Source organism: Diceros bicornis, chromosome 38 (assembly GCF_020826845.1).
Source record: "Diceros bicornis minor isolate mBicDic1 chromosome 38, mDicBic1.mat.cur, whole genome shotgun sequence".
Classification (NCBI taxonomy): Eukaryota; Metazoa; Chordata; class Mammalia; order Perissodactyla; family Rhinocerotidae; genus Diceros; species Diceros bicornis.
The window spans coordinates 20,215,106-20,240,287 of NC_080777.1; the positions used below are offsets into that span (position 1 = coordinate 20,215,106).

The 25,182-nt window shown below is 33.1% G+C and overlaps 1 protein-coding gene across 1 annotated transcript in view; it reads right to left on the reverse strand.

The window, feature by feature from the left end:
* The window catches only part of BRINP3 (BMP/retinoic acid inducible neural specific 3), a 387,516-nt gene that overhangs the window by 347,418 nt on the left and 14,916 nt on the right, over positions 1-25,182 (reverse strand). The window contains exon 2 of the mRNA XM_058533704.1: positions 20,002-20,287. Coding sequence (XP_058389687.1) covers positions 20,002-20,237 — 236 coding nt within the window. The 5' untranslated portion in view covers positions 20,238-20,287. The remainder of the gene's footprint in view (positions 1-20,001; positions 20,288-25,182) is intronic.

A 25,182-nucleotide genomic window follows, 5' to 3' on the forward strand; every position in this document is an offset into this window, starting at 1 on the left:
GACCAAGAAATAATTACATAGGAATAAATGAAAAGATGAAGGAAATTTTATTATAGTTACTTGCTTAGAATTATTGTTGATTTTGTTTTAACGTTCAACCTTCTGGATATAGAAGGAAGTCATCTCTCTATCTTATTAAACTATTTAACTCCCAACAATATCGTAATCTATGCTTTTGCAAACTAAGAGAAAACTTTGTAAAATGACAGCTGATTCTCACTGACCCTTCAGAATTTAGAATCTCTTGCTATCTCCTGACTTTTTACAGCAGTGTATTTATTTGCATAGGTCAGGAAAAATCTGTCCTCCTTCTCACTGAGATTTAATTCAACAAATCAATTGTATAACAAAAACTTGACCTGGAGTGTCATACTTGTAGTATGACAAAGTTTCTTGTTTAAGAAACATATGGTGGCTATACTTGTGGAACCAATTCTCACAAACCTTTCCTAAGAAAATTGACCTATTACTTGGCTTCCAAGGTTCAAGCCTCATAGGTGGTAAGGAAGGTCTCTTCTTGTCAGGGTAAGAACTGCAGATGAAATTTGGTAGAGAGTTTCTTTGACTTGGTGTCCTAGTTTGGGGATAGCAAATAAGAGAGGCTTTAAAAAGTCCAATCCAAGATTTCTTAAAATCTTCAGCCAGAAATTGTTTGTGGCCTTAATGATTGCTCAATATGGCATAGCTCTATTATTGAAAAGCAAATTTAAAAAGGTCTATTTGGAAAATTAACATTCTTGCTACATCTATGTAAATAGGCCAAACCTAACAATGCCAGTCTTTTTTGTAATCAAGAATCTCTCACTGAGATTTTTATGATTACAAAGTGAGATAGGGGAGAGTGTACGAACAAAATACAGATGACTTTGACATAAAACCAAAAATTTACCAGGTGTCTTCAGTGGAAAACACTGCATTGCCGAGCATACCTTTCAGGGTTATTTTATTCTATGCGGACTCTGCACTTTACACAGCCTTTGAGCTTTTCACAACTCTGCTAGTTTTAGATAGCTGATGGCAATGAGAATGATTCTCATCCACAGACAAGCAAATAATTTTTGTGAGGTAGAGGGAAAATTAATTATCCTCCCCACCATGGAATAATGGAATAAACTAGTCTTGTATCTATTTGTAAATTCATTTCAGTATTCTTTTTTTCCTTTTTTTTTTTGCTGGGAAAGATTTGCCCTGAGCTAACATCTGTTGCCAATCTTCCTCTCTCTCTGTCTTTTTTTTTTTTTTCCTCCCCAAAGCCCTAGTGCATATTTGTATATCCTAGTTGTAAGTCTTTCTAGTTCTGTGTGAGCTGCCACCACAGCATGGCTACTGACAGACGAGTGGTGTGGTTCTGCGACTGGGAACTGAACTCAGGTTGCCAAAGTAGAGTGCACCGAACTTTAACCACTAGGCCATCAGGTTTGGCTCTCATTTCAGTATTCTTGACTGAATTCTCCTTTGAACCAGTTATAATTTCTTACTGGTTCCCCATTAATTAATGAGTTAAATAAAATTTTTGCACCTATTTTATATTTCTATGAAAGTCATGGTTATACTCTTTAGAAAATGATCCTTTAACACATGCATGGATTTGGGGAAATAATTTGCCCAATTAGACATAGACAAATAAGAATTAAAGCATTATTGAATCTGGAGAAGCACGAATTTTTTGTTCTTGTTTTGTTCTGGTGTACTTGCACCAATCCTTGGGTGGACAATTCCAGAGCTAAGGATCTTCAAGTTTATATGGCCAACAATCTTTCCTAGAAGGCCAATAAATCCTGTGAACCTCTTAGATGAAAATTATCAATGCCTTATGGGATAAACTTACCGAAACTAAATTATCACACCCCCAAATAAGAGCAAAAAGGAGATCCAAATTGTATCTCTTAGCATCTATGAATTATAAATGGCAAATATGAGACACATAATAGAACTTAATAATTTGTTTAAATATATTATGTTCTCAAATAAAATTCTCTTCCCAAATAAAATTATCTGAATGATTCATCCCACGCAATATAACAAAAATTAAATATAGAAACAAACGTTTGATTGAGAATCATACGAAGCAAACAGAATCACGAGACTGGGTTGGCTCAATTGCCTGTGACCGAAAGCAGGCAAACGACTTGGTGTGAACTACTGACACTTGGTGCCATCTGGTGGAAGGCTTTATTGTATTATTATTATATTTATTGTGCATGTATTATGTGCAAGACTTGATGCTACATGCTGGAACTATGCTAATAAACAAGGTATTATATTTGCTCTCAGGAAGCTGATCCTCTCAGGTAATTCTGTCAGATAATTAAACAATTATAAGATATATAAGTCTTACAGATTCTACTCTTGTAATGAAGACCAGTCTTCGCTTAAGTGAGAACTGCTCAAAGCATTCTGTATAGTCAGTATTGTCTAAAGCTGCTGCTTGTTTTTATAGCATTTTTCATATTATTAATTTTTTACAAAAATTTAGATGACCTCACTGAGTTTCTTCAACAAATGCCAGGATGTCACATTATCTGTGAAAATGCCTGGGCTCTAGTCCTGTTGCCCACGAAACTGATACAAGACTTTGGGTAATATAACTTTTCTGGGCTTCCTTTTGTCAGTCTCCAATAAAAGCCCAGAGTTCTGAGACAGAACCATCTCTATGCAAACAGTTTGCTGTCTACATTAACATCTTCCTCAACAGAACTTTATTATTCCAGGAAATTCTTACCCAGGAAAGTAAGTTTCAAATAACTTTACTGTTCACCCCAGGATCTTACTGATAGACTCTTCAATAAAAAGCATCAAACCAGAGTTTATTGCTAATACTCTTTGAACCCCTGGCCTCAAAATCCTTCCTTTGCTCTGTCCAGCAGTCCTAAACTATTATGACCAGGGTCTTTATCCATCCTAATGAAACCTCACATTATGCACATTGATAAACCCAGTTAAACCAAACTGTAAAATCTCAATAATATTCCAACTCTACGTTCTCCTCTCTGAGACACTATTAAGTCTCTGTTGTGGAAATACTCATTTATGGTGGTGAGAACAAAGTCAGCTTTGTCTTATCATCAGGTTATTTTGATAACACCTTGGGAAGATAGCATTCAACAATTTTATTATTTGTTTAAGTAATTTTTATGATTATATTTGAAAATGTTTAACGACTTCCTGGTATACAATTTGTTTAAAAATTTTGTGGAAATATAACTAATCCATTTAATTTTACATTTAATAGAATTGTAGACAATAAAATATATTGAGGAGGAGTGAATATTTTAAAAAATAATATTCCATAGGATTGCATTATAAATTTATAGATATATAAAGGAAGCACAGAAGTAATGCTAAACAAATATTCGGGGGTCATATTTATATAGAAGTAATTTTGCAAAAGTATATCCATCGCTCCTCAAGATTTCGCAGTAAAATCAAAACTGTAAAATGAGGAGATTCTAAATCACTAATCCCTAAGATCTCTTCCAAGTCTAAGAGTTATTTTAGAATCACTTTTTGGTCATTTTATAATATTAAACATGACCTTTAGATGTTTTGACAAAAAATTATAAAAATAACCAAAATATTATAGTTTTATTGTAAAACAATAGATAAGAGAACTCTAAATATAATTTTTGAGCCATATAGTCATTTGTTAGACCCCAGATAACCCCCTCGACTGTTCTCTCTCTTTCTCTTCTTCTCTTGCTCTCTCTTATCATCTCTCTCTCTATGTAAACTGTGCTAAAATCAAGGCCACACAAGTGTTTATTCTGTATTAACAATATTTTCAGAATCATGTTGTCAGAAAGACATATTCCTGACTTTGGGAATGTTTACATTTCACCAATGGAACTCCACTGTTGGGTTAAACTGGTAGCCTACGCTGAGGTTGAGGCCTTTTTACATGAAATCTCATACACACCTTAAAGTTTAAAGCCACTAGGATGATTTTCACAAAGGTTCCACATTTAGAAAATGCTGGTATATACTAAATCCAATTTCATGAATGGTTTGTGAATAGCCATGTTGTCTGACATTGTGCTGGGTGGGGCAAAGACACCAATAGGTTCTTAACCCCGCCATTCACAAGAGAGAACTAACCAAGGAAGGTAAATGCTCCCACTCAAGACATCCTCACAGTGATGCACTCTCGGCATCAATGCAAGTTAAGTGCTAGCGTAGATGCCTGCTCTGTTGTGGGAGTTCCTTGCTTCTCTTCACAGGATCCACCAATCTCAGCTTCCAGAGAGCAATTCCACTGGTATTTTCAGGTTTGTCTATATTCATTTTTGCCCCCTGGTTGCCTATGGCAGAGTAGGAATTGACCGACCAGGTCTTTCCTGATTTGAATTTACTTCTTCTATCTCCACTGTTTAATGGCACCATTTTCAGAGTTGTGTGTATGTGTGGGAGATGGCACAGAGGGGGAGGGGAGTGTAAGCGAGTACCTTTCTTCCTTTTTGACTGAAATAATCCAGGGCAACAGACATAACAGTGAAAGTGACTTACTCTACACTCTACTTTCCACTCTTCCTGGGAGAGAAAAAGGTGTTGTGCATAAGTAGGCTTAATGCTCACATGAATATTATAATAAAGAGGAAATGAAGAGTATTTCAACTGAAATTGGATATATTAACATATAGTGTTTTTATACAACCCCGGTAACCTAATGTGGTTTGAGTTTCCAGTTTTAATTTATTTTGAAGTTTAAAATAGCACAAGAGTGGCATAAGACTCTTTTATATTTAACTAAATAAAGCAGGTGTTGAAAACTAGATTAAGAGTAATGTCCAGCATGATGACTGTAGTTAACAATACTGTATCGCTTATTTGGAGGTTGCTGAGAGGGTGGATCTTGAGAGTCTTCACCACAAGAAAAAAAGAATTGTGACTACCTATGGTGAGGGATGTAGACTCGACTTACTGTGGTGATCACTTTGCAATGTATACAAATATTAAATCATTATGCTGTACACCTGAAACTAATATAATGTTTATGTCAATTATACCTCAAAAAAAAAAAAAGAGTTTATTCCAAGGCAGGAGAAATACCAGTTCATCATTACTTTTTATAATAAGGTCTGTGTGTGTGTGTTGAATGAATTAATGGTAGAAAGATGTTGAACTGTGTGGTGATCTAATTTAGGAGTATTACTGAGGCCAGAAAGGAGATAACTTGATGAACCTAAGGACCAAACAGTGAAGCTCAAAATGTGATCAATGCCAAGGAAGGGACTCACTGTGAGCCTAATTTGGTGGTGACGATGCCAGAAATAGAGGTAGAGAATCTCAGTCTTTATGAAATATAATTTTAACCTCATATCATATCAACAATAAGTCCTGTTTCCTCTAAAAAAGCAACTGGAGGCCATAAACAAGGGCAAAATCTCGAGATGTTAACTTCCTGTGACATGAGCAAATTTTTTTATTCTCATTTTGAATTTTTTTTCCATTAGTGAAAGGAAAGGAATACTCACTCTGCCTCATTTTTTTCAGAAAAATACTTTGAATAACTGCTTTAATCTGAAATATGCTAATATAACAACATTCAAGAATCTTACTAGACTGTATATCTTCAGGCTGATATCAAAAGTCATAATTTTTTTTGCTGAGGAAGACTAGCCGTGAGCTAACATCTGTTGCCAATCTTCCTTGGTTTTTTCTTGAGGAAGATTAGCCCTGAGCTAACATCTGTGCCAATCATCCTCTCTTTATATGTGGGTCACTGCCACAGAGTGGCTGATGAGTGGTGTAGGGCTGCACCCAGGATCCGAACCGGTGAACCTGGGCCACCAAAGTGGAATGTGCTGAACTTAACCACCACACCACGGGGCCAGCCACCCCAAAAATCATAGTCTTGAAAGCTATAACGTAAAATACATTCATTGAATGTTTAGAGTTTGATTACGGGAAGCAACTACATGGAATTTTTATAAAATAAAAAGAAATCTATTCACATAATTTCCTAAACCTAATAACTAAATTATCATGGAAGCACCAACAATGAAAATTTCTTTACCATCCAATAGATTTAATTTTTTCATTCATATATATTATATTATTTAAATATCATTCTCCTTTGAGAAGCAACTAAGATTGCTTAGTTTAGAAATTACTTTCCAGAAAAATCTGAGATCTTTATATTCAGACATGGTGTTCACTATGTAGAATTCTTTAAATCACAAAACTATATTCAAAACAAATTCAAATATTGATCCTAAAGAAAAAAATATGCAGTCAGTTCTATGGCATACTTACAAACATTTTATTTCTATATGCAGTGATAATATCCTACATAATTATTAACACTACGAAATAGCTTCTGTCAGAAAGATGACCGGTGAGAATTTTGCTTTAATGGAATCTCATAGTGAGAAATAAACTTATAGAATTTCCTGTCATCTTCATTTACTGGATGAGGACTCAGAAGCACAGAGTGGTGATATAATTTTATATGTTTACACAAAAAGCAAATGACAGATACAGGCCTGAAACCTCATACTACTATAATGCCAATTCATCTTCTCTCTATCCTACTACCAGCTGCCTTTACTTTTCCATTCTATACGAGCGGGATTAAATTAATATAACGCCAAAAATAAGTAATTTAACTCTTTAAGGTCAACTGAAAAAAAAACATTGAAATACTTTTCAATAGAGCAGAAGGATCAGGTAGGTTTGACCTAAAAATAAGGATTTACAAATGTAATTTCAATGTTTAAAATGGAAAAGGAGTGTCCTAGATTGTATTTTTTTACATGTTTAAAAGGTTAGAAAAGAAAGCTAAGAATAGGAAAATTCATTTAATTGCCTCCTTAGATGGGATTGCTAACCCAGCAGATCAACAAATCAGTCGGTATTTTGTAAAATATCTGAGTGTTATCAGGAGAGGTGTAGAGGGGGATTGTTGTTTCCTTGATAACTGGTGTGAGCAAGACTCTCTATCACGGGTCTGGGACCAGGGACCTCTGGCACCTGGGGCACCCAGCTGTCTCTCATCCCAGGACTCCTCTGCCCGCCCAGTACAATACAAAATCCCGCGTGATCGGGCTCCCTCTGGGAAGAGTGGTCTTGGCAGCAGTGCCTCCGCCTGGTTCTGCTGCCCTGTGAGCCGCCCCTGACGCTCAGAGTACCCCAGCCCATCCTCTCCCTGCCCTTCCGTCTGGACCTGCGCTGACTCCTCCAACACACTCAAAGTCACAAGCACATCCTGCAGGCTCCACCTGCCTCCTGTTTGTATTCAACGGGGTCAAAAATAATATCCTAATAGGGAAGCCAGGGGAAAAGTTAATACAGATCCTCAGCGCTTTATCTGAAGCCCTTGAGGGCAAATGCATCTAAGTTCAGTTTTCCAGATTTTAGAGGGAAAATAAGGTATATGCAGTATAGGTTATGTAATATTCTCAGGGGAGTCTGAGACATCAACCCATAATCAAATCCATCAGTATCTCTGCAATGAAACACACAAATATTTGCATTAAGTCCAAAAATAAAAGCTATAAATAGTCTCACATCTGCCCAGGTCAGGGCAGGTTTTGAAGCCAAACATGCTAAGAGAAAACGGTTTATGTTCAGAGCTTTGGGATTTTGAAATTGTTGTTAAAGGGCTTTGAACATGTGGAAAAAGTTTAAAGGTATCTAGTTTTTGGAGAGTTTCTCATGATGTGATTGAGAGATCTATTTTTACTCTTATTGGACTAAAATTTTTATTAGTAATGCAAATTAAGATCTAGGAGACATTCTTTTCAGATACGCAGATTTGAAGTAAAACAGTACGTCGGATTACAATGTTCAAGAACAGAAAATTCTTGACGGATTGTCAAATGGGCCAAATATGATTTTATGTTACAATAAATGAGATAGGGACACAGGCAGTGCTCTCAGAGGTAGGAGAATCAAAAGATGCTATACAAAGTGTGTGCAATAGAACCAAAATATTATTTCTATAAAATAGGACATAATGGAAGGACTGAGCACTAGCACATGAATAAATAATGAAGAAGCAGAGTTGGTATAGTGGTCAGAGGATACGAGCTCACAGATGCTGGCTCTGCACAACAAAGGCATTCCTAACAGTCATACGTGTTCATATGAGGGCTCTGTTATCCTGGGATGGGGTGAGTTCTCAATCATTGGAAACATTTTAAGAACGGATGGATGATCACTTGACAGTTATATTATAGATGGGAATTAGTTAGCTTGAGTGAAATATCATTGGTTTGAGTGGATAAATTTTAACAGGTCGTTTTCAATCCTTAGATCTTGGATACTATGTTAAAAAAAAGTCTCACTCTTGACAATTTAATTGCAAAGAAAGTTATTATCCCTTTGTCTTTTATAATAAACATAGAAAAGTATTCTTATGTGTGATAAATATAGTGAGGAATGTAAAAAAATCACTTTTCATATAATGGTTAATCTTTGAAAGATTACATTGTGAAGAAATCCTTTATAAATTTTAATTGGGTGTATTTGTTTACATCTGATTTTCCGTTATGTTTTGGGATAATGGCTGTGTGTGTCTTTAAGATAAGAGCACACAAGGCCACAGCAAAACAGAGCCTTTGCTAATTTCAGGCTGACAGGAGAGGTAGTTTAATTAGTTAGCTGCTAATATCTATTTAAGTGAGCAACCAGGGAAGTGTCTGCTGGAAAAAGGACATGCAAATGCATGGCAAGGCTATTCTCTTTGCCTCTTTTTAACGGTGAAGAAGGAAGAGAACAGATAGCCAGCACATATGAGGGAAAAAAAGGGAGATTACTAAAAAAAGGTGAAGAGAAGGAGATATATATATATACACACACACACACACATATATACTCATATACCTTGAGGTTTTGAGGTATCGGTGCCCTAACTTGTACGTAAGTGAACTACTTTCAAATATTGTGGAAACTTCTATTTCTTGACTATCAATAAAACATTCAGAGATCTTTTAATAATTCTTTAATAGTAACTGAAGAGCATAAAAATTTCTCCTTTGCCTATAATCAGAGTTATTAGCTTTTACACTTAAACTAAAAAGGCTTATTAACATTTTCCTCAGTTTGTTGATATAATGAAGAGTATACTTTTTAATTGCCTTGTTTACTAGAATACTTAGAGAAATAGGTAAAAGAGAAATTAAGAAGATATGAACCCCCTTTGTGTAATTTTTTCAACCAACATTTGTTGAACATCTATGTGTTATATCACTTCAGTATGAGAGGAAAATTCCATGGATAAATATTACTAATTAATTGATGTAAGGCTCTTCTCTAGGTCAAATGAATTTTACTAGATAATTCTTACATCATAAGGCAGATTATGGAATTATGATTCCAATCGAAAATAATTGGAAAATAAGCAATTTATAGCAAAAGTAATCTCAAAAAAATTTAAAACTTGCTACTTTCTATAAAAGACTGGTCTAATTGTAGATATTAGATAAAATCTATTACAAACCATGAATACTCAGTATAAAATTTTAGCTTTAACTTCGAAAGTAAAATTTGAAGATGAGGATCTAATCTTTTACGTTATTCACATTACATGCTTATTAAAATAAAAGATAATATCCTAATGTTATGACTAATATTTTAAAAGTTGGAATTTTTTTTAAAATATTGTAATTAAGTAACACTGTTACTTTAATTATTTTTCATATAAAGGCAGAAAAGACATAGTAAATGTCATTTTAGGATCTTTTTTTACTTACAATGAGAAATATACTGCAAATGATCTTTTTTCATAACATTCCATTTAAATATACACACATAATACACACACAGTCAAGAAGAAAGCCAAGAAAACCCCTGAGAAAGTATTATTACTCAATTTTTTTTCCCTCTAATTTTAAACTTTGCATTTTTGGAATAGTGCCCAATAAAAAAATACGTATTAGCAATTCAAAAGCCCAGGACAGTGATAACAAAAGAAAACAGTAGTGACAATTTTGGCAATTATATTTGGAAGAAGACCACAGAGATAATGACAGTGAAGAATTAGAATGTTTGGTAAAATGGAACCAGAGAGAGAAAAATAATCAAATAAATTATTTGTTTGAATGCCAAAAACTAATAATTATTATTTTCTCTTCTTTAAATAATTGTGTGAACTAGCAGTCCTATTCATTTTCTTACTATAATAGAAACAAACATAAATGCACAATTAAACTAAAAATTATTACTTATAAATTCTATTAATTGTTACAAAACATGTCTTTTATTTATAATCGTCAGATTATACACAATCCCCATTACAAACTGCATTTTCTGAAAGTAGGTTATAATTCCTAAATCCTTGAATTAATATTTCTATGTTATTACTGACTGAAATTTTCCAATGTCAACTAAAGGACATTTAAAGTATGAATTTATATGTATATTTGATTGTGAATTAAATAAAATTTAAAATTTATATGGTTTATACTGAAAATTAGAGATATAACTAAATAGAGTTGTTGAATAAATGTATTCAATTAATTTAGGCTATTTATGTGTAAAATCACTACCTAGAATACTCTCCCTAATTTATCACTGCACTGTAAAATGAGCTAACAGACTAATGGAATTATTTGTAGAAAATCAATCAACTAGGAACAATAGCTTCTTTCCCACTATAGACACTTTAACATAACAAATAAGAAATAGAAAATAATTAGAGTGGTGGGGAGAAGAAAATTATTACAAAATTTATGTTTAGATAGGCATGAACACAGAGCAATAGAAGAGATTTTAGATATTATTTTAAAAGAAGTATTTATAAGTGACTTTTGCAAAAGACAGAAGAATGCAGGTAGAAGAATTAACCGCAGTTGATTTTTGTGTTAATGCTTATCTATCTGTTCTGATATTTTCCCATTTTGCTTTTGAAATTACAAGCATTGGACTTTATAACTCAAAGTATCTTTAGAGATCTACTGTATCCTTAATTTTACAAATGAGGATACTGAGATCTGAGAAATTGTCATAAATCTGAGGTAACAGAGTTGCTTGTGACAGAGACAGAAAACAATTCATGTCTCCTTGCTTATAGCCAAGGGGGGATATTTTCAGTGAGATGAGTGTTGGCTTTGAAACCAAGCAGCCCCAGCTGTAAAGCCAATGTCTTCGATGGGTGAGGAACTGGCTTGCTCTAGGAATATAAAGGTGGATAGAAGATAGAAATAAAATAAAATAAGGTGTATCAAATAAAAAATAAAATAGGAAGACTGAAAGGTGATTCTTTCAAGGCATTCATAATTCAGAGGAGTCAACGGGTGATTTTACTGCAATATCATCACGCAATGCAGAGATATTCAGGGAGGGTAGGAGAAAACAAAAGGGAAATAGGTTTCTGTTTTTATTCGTTAATCTGTGAAACTGCAATTATTTTATTAGGGTTGTTTGGAGGATTAAATGACATAATGTGTGAAAGCACAATCACATAATGATAATACAATATTTAGTTCCATGTCTTTCTCTTCTCTAGTCTACACTATATATATTTCCCATAAAACGCTTCTGACTTATTTTATAGTTCTTCTTTGTGGTATAAACTTATTTTATTATAATTATTTTAAAAATAGGTGCTATGGCTCAAAGAGAGAATAGACTTCATTTTTTTAACTTTATTTTTAGCTTTTATTTAAATAATCCTGGTAAATCGTCATCATTTCACTGTTATTTATTTGGAAGTGCTTTTCAAGTAACTTATGTTTCATCTTAATATTTTTAATGGCATTTAGTATTTTGCCCGATCATAAGAATTACACATACTTGGGCCGGCCCCGTGGCTTAGCGGTTAAGTGCCTGCGCTCCGCTACTAGCGGCCCAGGTTCAGATCCCGGGCGCGCACTGACGCACCGCTTCTCTGGCCATGCTGAGGCCGCGTCCCACATACAGCAACTAGAAGGATGTGCAACTATGACATACAACTATCTACTGGGGCTTTGGGGGAAAAAAAGGAGGAGGATTGGCAATAGATGTTAGCTCAGAGCCGGTCTTCCTCAGCAAAAAGAGGAGGATTGGCATGGATGTTAGCTCAGGGCTGATCTTCCTCACAAAGAAAAAAAAAAAAAAAGAATTACACATACTCAAAATGTGAGGAAAAATCTATAAAACTTTCCAAGCAGAGATGAACAAATATTTAGATGCATTTACATATAGTCTTTTCACTGTGTATGTTTGTACTTTAAAAAAATAAGATCATAGAAAAGTCATTTAAGCCCTATTGGATGTTTTTGAGTTTTGTAGTTTTTTTGTTTGTTTTATTTAACTTTATATTTGAAAGAGTAGGAAAGAATTTCTCATAGTATTAAATATCTTTGAAAATAAAATCATATTTAATGCCATTAAATCTCTTTGAATTTTCAATTTTTTGAGCAAATATTTGAATCAATTTCTTTAAATTTATATTTGGAATAACTAGTTTTAAGGCTGTGTGGTAAGATTTCAAGAACTCTAAAATGTAGGGATATATTGTGTTTAAATTTTTTTTTGTAAGTTAGAATAAAATCAAATTTTATAAATAGCCCATGTATGTTTTTAAGAAGTATATTACATGTTTAGTGCAAAATTATATATATTGGTACAATTGTACTAAATTCAATACTCAAATTATTTTCCTTTTCCCACTTCTACATTACTCTTTTTTGTGGTCTATTTCATCCATGAAGAATAAGAATGATAGATGAAAATTTCATGTAACAGTTATGTTTTTTTCAATTTCTTTTAGAAGATCTAATATAATAAACTACTCATTAGATAGTATTATATGGATTTTTAGAGAATTGATCATCTTTTTACCTTTTATGACCTTTTATGTTAGGTATAATTTTGTTTTAGGTAACTTTGCTACAAGCAGCATATTCAAATGAATCCATTACAGTGATCATTTTTAGAGCTTGAAATATTCACATTTATTACATTAACTCTATTTTTGGGTTTTCTGTAGTCACCATGTTTGAAATGATTTTTTATCCTTTTCATTTAATTTTTAGACTTTTGATATGTTTGTTTTTACATGTAGCAGGAAATTTTAAGATATATATGGCATTTTTTATATCCACCAGTTGTTACCCTTAAGATTTGCAGTAACACTTAAACTTATTTTTTCCAGTTCCTTTTTTAAGAATTTAAATAAATATGAATTTTGACTCTCTACTTAATTTTTTTAAAGGTTTTACTCAATCTTTAACCTGGCCCTTCTTCTAGGTGTTTATTTATATCATCTGAACTTATACACCCAGGTGATTTAAATTTAATCACTGTCTTTCACATTAAATATTGTCTCTTCCAAGAATTACATTTTAATGTTTCTGTGCAATTTCATAACCATATTTGCAATTTTTGCACTTACCTCTGTATGTGATGGTTTTTAATGTGGATTTTATTCCTGTTGCTGCATTTTATTTGTGTTACTACCTTATCTTACCCAATTCCTTTTTCTTTTAAAATATTCTTTCCTTACCATCTCTTCTGCTTTGCAGAAGTCACAGTTTCTTGCTACCTACTGAGAAGACCAAGTGTGCGTGTGTGCATATGCTTGTGTATGTGTATGTTGAGGGGAAGAGATCATAAAGAAGTGATCTCTTTCACTGAATCTTTATGCCAATTCTTTATTTCTTCTGTTCTGCCGTTTTTTCATTTGTTCCTTTCTTCCTTCAGTAAGCATGGTCTCCCTACAATGTGACAGACACATTGTCATACACTGCAAGCCCCAAGGTGGTATTGCTGTTTTATTTTATTTTTATCTTATGGAATAAAGAGAGCTCTATCAGTACCTAGATTTTGCTAAGAAACCGAGTGTGTGGTTCACTTTTTCTCTTTCACTGTTTGGTTTGCTGGAGAATGTGCTGATATGTAGAGGTTTGGGCTCAAGTCTCAGTGTGCTGCTGTCTTCATGTGAGGCAAGATTTATCCCGACATTCAGTTCTCTGACAATCTGTACAATAAAGTCCATGAGAAACTTTATTGACTGCATTCAGGGCTCTCCCTCTTCCTGTTCCTAATTTACTTCTGAGAGTCCTTGTCATTGACACATAATCATCAATGTTAGAAATCACTTATTTCCTCCTAGAGTTGCCAGATTTAGCAAATAAAATGCATGACAACCAGTAAAATTGGAATTTAAATGAACAATGAATGATTTTTTAGACTTTTTTATGTCCCAAATATCACATGGGATATACTTATCTGGCAACTATCCACCTGCCATATTATTCTTGGGAACTACCATCTCCAAAAGTGGTGGGAAAGAGAGAAATCGATTATTTACACTCTGGTTACATCACAAAGCAGGATCCTGCAGCAGAGAGATGGTTGCTTTATTAGGCGTCAACTGGGTTTCTGAATGGGTAGCTGATAGTAGTGATATAGCTCCCAACTGTGTTTAAGATAAGTGTCACCTTTGTCAAGACTATTAGGCTTGCTCTAGCTTAAGCATTAAAATATGTTTGCTAATCACTGATTCTTAGAACTGTTGAAATGCCTTTCATATTCTGGCAGCAAGTTGTGTATTACAAATAGTTATTGTGTTGTTACGAGTTTTCATCTCCCCCTCCCCCATGGATCCATAGTATTTTAGTAGGAAATTTGGAGTGACTGTGTCAGGAATTGCTATTTAGAAGACATTTTAAACCAGAATCCCCTTAGTTTCTGTTTTAAAAACATGTATATTCTTTAAAAAGAAGCTCTTTATAAATGATATCATCCTTACCCATTTCATATTAAGATATCATTAATAAATACCTGTCTAATTTATATTCCTATTGAAGAATACTAGTATCAATTATATGTGGTAAGTAGAAAACCTTTCCAAAACTTAGAAGCTTAAAAGAAGATTTTTGTTGTGGTTGTTAATGATTCTGTGAGAGAATGAGCAGTCTCGGCTGTGCTCAGCTGGTTGGTTCTTCTGGTATGCCTAGGCTCACTCAAGTAGTTTTGGTTTTCTACCAGTTCAGCAGGGACTGAAGATTCTAAGATGGCTCGCTTACTTGTCTGGTGATTGTTACTGCCTGGTGGCTAGCAGGTCCAGAGAACATCAACAGGCCTGGTTCTTCTCTGCTCCATGTGGCCTCACCTCCTTCATTAGTCTAGACTGAACTTCTTCACAGGGTGGTTTCAGATCAGATTTAGGGTAAGCCCAGTGCACAAGCACTTCATAAGATTCTATTTGCATCATATTTGCTGATGCCACTTTGACTGAGGCAAGGCCAATGGCCAAGCCCAAAGTCAATGAGGGAAGAAATACATGAGGTCATTGAGATGGGGAGGCCTGATTCACTGGGATCCTTGACTGTAACAGTGTAACTCAATTTTATTAGGTCTCTGGCAACAGAGAATGTATATTAGGTAGGATATATTTACTGAGCAAAACTGAGTAATACATGCAAACATAGAAAGAAACAAGAGTGGTACAATGGATTTGGTTTTCAAATATCAGAATATTTAATACCAAAGATATAGTCAATTATCTACGGGGCTTTTGTTTTTGTTTTTGTTTTTTTAATTGTAGTAAAATGGTCATTGAATTTAAATTTAGATATACAAGTTTTAATTATTTTTTTAATGTTTGCCATTTGTAGATATACTATTTAAAATCTCTGAATGTTAGATTTTTAAAATTGATATAATAATACCATCAATGGAAACCTATAGTAAAAGTCACATATAAAAAATGTAGGTCTTTGTAAACAACAAGCACCAAGCAAAAATTTTATTTTTGTACATGAATGCATGTATATATACTAAAATATAATAGTGCATATATTGCTCATATAATTGAATATTTATATGAAATTTAAGAGAGTATAATAAACTTTAATAGTAAATATTGAATTTTGGAATAATTCAAAGGGAAGAATTAATCTACTTAATTTGATGACTCCAGTCTTTCAATTCAAAGCTGACACAATATTTATTTACTTTTTAAATTTTTTATATTGTGAAATATAAAACCCACATGAATAATTGTCTAAAATATATATTTAGAGCCTAAAGAACACCAGTGTAACAACCACCCAGTTTAAGAAATTGAGTATTATGGTTACCTTAGAAATCCCTGATATTCTCCCCTAAAAGTCCCATCCTTCTCCCCTCCTTATAAAGATAACCATTATCTTGACTTTTATTATAGTCATTTCTTGCTTTTCTTTAGGTTTTACAAACCATCTTTAGTTGTGCATCTCTAAACAATATAATTTATTTTGCCTGTTTTGTGAACTTATCTTATAATAGAATCACACTGTGTGCAAATTTTTCCTGTGTTGTGTTTCTTTCACTTCATTCATCCACACTACTACTGGTGGCTATATTCCTGTTAATGTTAATATATCCAAATTGATCAGTGTTTTTTTTGATGTTTAATGCCTTATGTTTTAAGAAATCCTTGTATATCCCAGTATCATGAAAGCATTTTCCTGTGTTTTCTTCCAAAAACTTAGTATTTTTGCCTTTGCTACTTAAATCCTTATTCTATATAAAGTAGATTTGTGTATATGGTGTGAGGAAGGGATCCAATTTCTGATTTTCTCATATAGATACACAAATTGCAGAACCATTTATTCAAAAGTTCACCCTCTTCCATACACTATTTCATTATACCTCTGTCATGTATGAAGTGCCCTTATATTTGCTTATGTTTTTCTAGGTTATCTTGTCCTTTACAAGTGATTTTTTAAATATAATTTTTTCAGGGAACGTGACTACAAAGACCAGTGAGGCACAGTGTTTATCTCAATTGTCTCCTATTCTTATTCAAATTTTACTTTGAAAAATTGTTCTGAGGAAGCAAGCTAAGTTGTAGTAATATGGCATATCTTTATATTATTTTGAAAGATTATAAGATATAAGAAAGAGATTTGAGAGATTATAAGAAAAATATCATCATTTCCCCCATGATTCACTTGCACATGTAGATAAGCAAAGAATGGTAGAAGCTGGGCAAAAAAAAAAAAAAAAGAGATTTTTATTTTGTATCACTGTGTCTGAAGATTTATATGTGAAGTATCTTTTTTATGGGCATAAAAATCACCACCCTATGACTTTAGAATTCATATCTGTGGTTCCAGATAACTGTGTCTAAGTTTGACTTACTAAAAATGAGTCCCTTGTCCAGAGCTCCTGCAATTTATTAAAAGAATGAGGATTTCCATGGCCTGGAAGAAATTATGCATTTGCTGGTGGGCCTACAGCCTGAGGGTGTTTCTAGAATATCATGACTGCAATCGAAGGCTCAAACTTATTAAGGGGCCAAGTGTGCTCCTATTCTATGCTTCAGAACGGACAAAATTCCTCCAGGCGTAGCCCATTTTCTAAAAGTGAGAACATTTACTTAAAATGCCTATGCTTACATTCTATTATTAATCTTTAGCTAAGGGAAAGATGGCTAAAAATCCAACTTTTAATCTTTAACCAAGTAACAAGTTAAGTGTTAGCAAGCTCATTCTAGATCCTCCAATTCAATGATCTACTCAGAAAATAACCACCTCTTAAGTTATAATGTAGAAAAAAACCTAAAAATATTTATAATACACTTTACTTTAAAAATACAAATATGTCTCTTTAAGTTGACAAAAATGTACCCTATCAAAAACAAATGGCACTTCTTTTTTCTTTAAGCCCTGGCAATGATCCTAGTAATGTACCATGGTTATGATCTTGCTGTTCTATATTTGAGGTGAAAAGAAAAATATGTTGCTGGAGAGGAGATAAAATGAAGAGACAACTGAAAGAGATTTGACCTAATTATTTTAACAGGCTTAATATGTTCTACATTCATAACTAATGCCTTTCAGAAACTATGTCAATGCAATACTCTGCATGAAGAAGATAATGATAGTAATAAAAAGCACTAGTAGAATCAGCTGATCACTTTTCAAAATGATGTGGTCTTTTAAAATGATAAATCTAGTGATTAATATGGAAAAAGATTGATTTTTCCATCTATGTGTCTTAAAAATTCACAAATTCTGTATTTTGGGGCAAATATTTGTGAAAAATAAAGTCTCTAATAATTATATTTTTAAGACAAATACTAAAATAAAAGTAAAAACAAAAAACAGAAAGCCGTTCTAATCCTTGGATATGAAATACTCTAATATCTCAAAAATGAGGTTAACTTCACCAGGAAAAACTCAGATCCATTACACCAAATGGACAGGATAGCGTTCTCCGAAATTTAGGGAAATACTAGTTGGACAAATGAAATATCTCACTGTGTCAAGACAAAAGGAATCCTCCTGAATATATTATATTGTTCATTTTATAGCAACCGTCAATGATCATAGCGTCAGTAGACAGGGTTTCAAAGGTGGCGTAAGAAGTTACAGCCTGGTCTAGGCAGGGGTACAGGGACACTTTATTTCATTGTTTATAAATAGACAATTTCCATACATGTTTATTCAAGCCACAAAGGTAAAGACATAGGAAGGATGAGGAGTATGGGGCTAACGAAGGTCTTTAGGAGTAGAGTCCCATGTGGACTAAAAGGAATCCATGAGCCTTGCAAACAATTCTGAAGGCATTGGTTTTCATTACCTTTCACTATGGTGATCCAAATAATGCCTCTTTCATTCAGACTAGAACCTCTAAAAACATGTCAAGCCATGTTTGCAACTCACAGCTGATCAACTGGTAAGCCAAACCACAACAATCACACACAAGACAGCACCTCAGATCTCCCAGTAGAGACGCCATAAGTCATGGAGACATGCTCTGGCATCAGTTTGCTTGACAGACTGTTAGAAATCTTCTTGCAAAATGCTGAAATATAAGACGTTCTCATAATCTTAAGTTTGAGTGGCTTCACACAATTTGTGAAGGAATGCTGGCTAAACCAACAAACACGTGGAAAAGGAATACAGCCAGAACCATAATATATTGACTATTTCCTGCTGCATTTCAGAAAGAAAATCTTTAATATTTGTCATTTCATTTTTTTAAAAATTAGAAAAAGTCTTTTTGTAGCTCCAGCTGCCTGGACTAAGAAATTTCTATAAAACAACAACAATAACACAGCAATAATTGTGTGATGCTTCATGGAACTTGTTCAGTACCCTTAGTCTCTTCTGTAAATACGCATTGCTGATAGGATTTATAAATTTCTCACAATGCTGTATAAAAGACTACATATAGACCAGAAGCACAGTGCCCTCTGGTGCACACACAACATAAAATAAAATATTTATATAACAGGATCTACATAGATACAGACACAAAAATACAAAACTAAGTTGTGCTTCTGCATAAACGCGAAACCAATCACTGGGAATTGTAAACTCCAGTCATGAAGAAACAAACCAAACTGATAACTTTACATAAAACATTCTTTATGGCATAGATCAATACAATCTAATCCATTCAGGCAACCACTTGTACATTTCCCTAGTTAATGGATTCCCTGGGCTTGGGAGGGGCCAGTAATCTCTTGGATTTAATATACGACTCCTTTTGTGTGACTGACTTAGTTTCAAATATAGAAAAGCAGTAAAAGTTCAAGGCCACATATCTCAATCTCCTCCTTTTCCTTGGCCTTCGCTATCATGTCCTATTTATCTGCTATTTCTTTTTATTACACTGCCATTTCCTCCAGCTTCTGAATGTACAATTACCTTTTAGGTCAAAAAGGATGAGGTGACTCAACTTCTCCGTGACTAGTAGAAGATACCATTTCCATTTAAGCTAAAAAAGGTAACATAGCTCGTATAAGGTAGAAATGCCATTCAAGAAAATTCATTTAAAAATGTTGGCTATTTAAAATGATAAACTCAGTCTCCAAGTTAATTGGTATTTACTTTAAGGCAATGTAGCATTCTAGAATTTGGGAGTGATGCACAAGTGGTCACCATTATCTAGTTTTTCTGTAATTTGTTACATCTACAAGAAATACTTTCAAATAACAAGAAAACATTACTATGGTGAATGGTAAATAATAACCCTTCTAAGGATAACCCTTTCCCATCTGAAACTTTCCCTTAGAGAAACTTATTTATACACAGCCTTCAAGGAAGATATCTCTGTATTTGCTTTCCCTTTGCTTCATACCTGTATATCTTGTATCTTGTGCTAAATCCCTGTCGGCTTCTGTCCACAAAATCTGTGTATTCCTGTGAGCGATGGAAGGGTCCCTTATCAGAGAGGAGCCAGTCGAAGGGGCTTGTAGCATGCTGATCCGAAACAGCAGCAACCGCTAAAACCCAGCAATGAAGACTCAGGGCTATCCACTCCCATAGAGCCATCAGAGAGAACAATTCAGCACCAGCTCTGCTCCGCCATATCATGCTTCCACTGGGGACTTAGAGCCTTCATTCTCTTAGCTTTCCCTCAACACCTAGACAAAATACACAGGCAATTAGTTAGCCCTAGAAGATTCTCTGCTAGCAATTCAGGGGCTGAGGTGGCTAGTCCCTTTTTTTTTAATCTAACATCATTGTTTTACATTAGAGGATAACAAAAGTGAACAATAAGTAAACCAAAATGATATCTTTTTTTCAAAGCTGTATATCTTTCAAACTGTGTGTCTTTTCGTATTTATTGGAAAATAAGTCACTGAGTCATAAGAGGCCTTGTCATGACACTGTCATACAGAGCATCATTAAAGCCTTATGGAGCAACAATCAGAAGACTCGACTAATAATTCTTTTTTTGTTTTTCATAACATCGAACACTTTCAAAATAAATATTGAATATGTTTAATTATTTCATAAATTGTGTTATAAATTGTAATACTAGGTGTATTTTATTGTGGACTTCAGTTATTTTGAAAAATGCTTTAAAAATGAATTAAAAATATACAAGTAGTTATTTCCATATTATACATAAACTTGGATGGAATAAAACTGTGGATTTAAGAATACAAAAGTAAATAAAAAATTGTGTTTATGTCTGTGTGTGTGTGTGTATCTATCTATCTATCTCTATATATAAATAGATGGATGGATGGATGTGTGTAGGGGTGGATGGGAGTGGAGGTGTGTGTATTTGCTCAGATATATTTTCCCATTATTCCTCTAGGGACAAACTTCTCTGAGTATTTAAACAGAATCATAATTAAATTATTTCTAGGAACTTAAAAAGATTTAAATGTGCATCTCTGTCTTACTCATGAGATAAATAGGCATACCTACAAAAATCATATACACACATAAACTAAGACAATGTAGATTACACATAAACTCTGAAACCACATACATTAATTTATAAGCATTCGAAATTAACAAGAGTGTAATCCCAATGTAGTATAGTATAAATGACTTTACACAAAGCAGCCAATGCAATGTCTATATGCTACGCAAAATGTTCTACAAATATTTAAATTCAATTTTATTTTCCACCCTCACCAATCTTTTCTAATAGTATTATTTATAGCACATAGAACTGTGCAGAACTGGCTAATCAGAAAGTTGGGGTTGTGAGAGTTTTTAGTCAGCAAAATCTTTTTAGAAAGCAATCAAAATGCACAGTATTAAGTAAAATATTTTAATTATAGTAGTTGCTATATTTCTCTGGTGTTTGGATAAGGCAAATGATAGTTTTAGTTTGCTTTCTAGTTATAACCCTATAATTCATAATTTAATCCTAAACTATTTATGTATGAGAGGTATACAAAAATAACTTTGTAGCTACGAAGTATCTCAAAACAGCAGGTCAGACAACATGACAGACCTAGGTCACCAGATTCAGTCTTACCCACTACACAATTAACAAGATCAATACCCACATACTATGTGTTCTCCCAATGTTGTTCCACTGTGGTGAGTAAAGAAAGCCCTCTTTTGTAAACAACATAAGTCTTACAAGTGAAGACATTTTAATTTATCATAAGAAAGGATCACATAATATAACAGGAAGATTTTGGAATAGAAGTTGGGAGATTCTGGATCCCCATCAATTATTTGTATAAATGTAGCATTGTCAGATGATTCAACTCATAGCTTCCAAATCTGATGCAGAAAATAGATATTTTTTACATATTGTTTTTCTTATATGGGAAATTATACCATTTACTATCTGAAAATTAATGTATTTCATTTATATTCATAAACTAAGAACTATTATTATGTGTAATGGTATGGTATAATCCCCCTATGACTAGTAAATATCTCTTATCTTTGTTAAACACTTTTTTATTCTGCTGATCAAATATATTCAAGCTAGCAACATTTAATCATTGTTACAAAAAAGTTGTCATATGTAAAGCACCTAGGATAGTGCCTAGTATGTGGTAAGGACATTAGGAGTGTTTCAAAACATATTCCATATTGGTGTGAAATCATGTAATTCTATACCACAAAATTGAACCGAACTGTGTGCTCAAGTACATATCTTTATAAGACACACGTGTTATAAAAACAGGATACGATTGACCTAGATGGCATTTAAAGTCCTATTCTAGGGCCGGCCCCGTGGCTTAGCAGTTAAGTGTGCACGCTCCACTGCTGGCGGCCCAGGTTCGGATCCTGGGTGCCCACCGCCGCACCGCTTCTCTGGCCATGCTGAGTCCGCGTCCCACATAGAGCAACTAGAAGGATGTGAAGCTATGACATACAACTATCTACTGGGGCTTTGGGGGAAGAAAAATAAAAAAATTATTAAAAAAAAAAAACCTAAACTTTAAAAAAAAAAATAAAGTCCTGTTCTAAAATTTTGTAATTTTTCAATATATAATTACCCAGAACCATTGTTTTTATTCTTTTCTTTACTAAACGTGTTGAAGATGTTTCATGGTCTTCATACTCCCTGATCTAACACATAGGAAGACAGAAAGGTTTTCTTAAATTGTATGTAGACGATGTACCTAAAAATGTTAGTATTAGGTTTTGTTTCTGTTTTTTCTACTTCTAATTTGGGTACATGTTCCCACCTCTGTTCAGAAATGAGTTTTTCTGAAAGAATAGTTTATTAGCATATCGAAATATTTAAGTTAATTTTGGGGATCTCTTGAAATCATTATATTTACAAGATCTTTTTAAAGAGATGTACAACAACCAAAGTATGATACCTAACGGTTCCACTGAAGGTGTCTTTGAGAAATTGCCTTGAAGAGTTACAAAACAGAAAGAAAAGCAGTGTTAGATTACATTAAGGCAAGGATGTACAATTCCACAGATCATTAGAACAGTGGCCATTAGTCTCAATATTCATTAAACAAAAGGAATTCATTCACCTAGTTTGTCACAAAAGCAGGTAAATGCACATTTGAATCACCCTTGCATATGAATACTAATTTTTTCATTATTACTAAATGGCCTGAATTAGTTCCTTTATTTGGTTTGGATTAATAACCATTTCTACCCTTGTGTGAGAAATAACTTTATAATACAGATTGTCAATGACAAAAGTAGTGAATAGAATGCCTTTCAGGACATTTGGAGGTCACTACTGAAATAAACAGCTAAACTTTCTGGTATTGCCAAGGAAGCGAAATCAGGAGGTCCAACGAAAGAAAGTAAAAATTATTAAACTAATAAGAGAATTCATCAATTTCACTCCCAGGAGTGTGGGGAAAGTGCAAAATGATCTTGAAACTACTATTCCTGAATAAGTGTCTAAGAGACCAACTAAGGAAATGACAATGTCAGTGCAGAGTATTTTCCAGAACATGTGAGGGTGTATTTTGTGAAGAATAAAAGAGATTGAAGGAAAAAAAATGACAAAACATTAAAAACAAAACAAAAAGCATGAGTTCATGTTAAAAAAAAAGTGGTATTTCATTAAAGTGGTGCTAATGAAAGTGGTACTGGTTAATAAAAATTGGTATTCAATTATTAAGTTTTTCTTTTCAAAAAATAAAAGGAAGCAGTAAATATTGAAATATCACACTGTTTAAAAAATAGATATTTAGTACAAGGCCAACCTTTGTAACAAATTCTTTCACACAAAATAAAACTCAGTGAGAACATTATCAACTCATGCAACTTTATTGTTTGCAAATACCCAACAGTTTGGTAATCTGTGCAGAATAAAACACACCAAAAGGATGTTACATATATAGTAATATATGCTAATGCATATAATATATAATAAATACATAGGATATTATGTAATATATGTATATGTGTATATATATATTCTAGTATATAACTGTTCCTCTTCACTAGCTCTCTGTAATCCTATTCCAGGGTGGCAGTGCATTACTTTTACATAAAATATTGACATATCATATGTATTTAAAATTCATAAAATATTGAAATTTACAAAATAAAGTATTTCCTATAATATTAAAATGAATTTCTAGCTGAAACTACAAAGATAGAAAGATTATGAATCATTGACTTAGAATTAATATCCTTTAGATTGGTGGGTCATATAAAGGCTCATCTTTTGGACAACATTATTTCATTATCCAATATCTAGTTGGTTGTTAAATACTAATGATTACTATTTGTTAAACAATTAACATCGCATGCTATATAATTTCTTCTATGTCTGCTTTTGGACTGAGTTTTGCTGCTAATATGTCCAAAATATTTTCTCAGGGAATAAAACACACTTATGATCTTGCATATGCAAAAATGTTTCATAAATAATTGTGTCAAAGATTTTTTTTATTTGGAAATACATAAAACCCACAAAAAAGTTGAGAGACTAGTACTGTAAACACAGATATTCTTCAGCTAGATTCACCAACTGTTTATATTTTACCACATATTCTATTCTCTGTCACTCAATCTCATAAATTTTTTTGTATGGAACAAGGGTCTAAAGAAAACTGAATGATTTGTTCAAGGCCATACACCTGTTCTCCAAATTCCTCATCTTGAACAACTACTATATAGCTCTACGAAATAGCTCCTTAACATTCACAATCACTAATATCAAACTTTGTAAATATAAAAAGTTAAATCTTCAAAATAAAGTCTCCAATTCCCAAAGCGATTGTTTTTATATAAAAGCCACATTTTTCCAAATGATTTAGCGGACTATATATTATTGTATTACAGAATAAATATTAGAATCATTATATTATTGTAAAATAAGTATATTTATATATAATAGTCCCAGAATCTATTAAAACATATAGCATATTATATTATCATATAGTGTATAATATATGGTAATTACCTTATTATATGTTGGAATAAATGATAGTCCTTAAGTAAATCCATTAAATATAACATTATATAAGCAAAAAAATGATGGAAGAATTAAAATATATTTTTAACTGTAAATTTTCAAAAGTTTTTCCACATAGTTACTCATTGTTTATATTTCTATTTGGTTGAA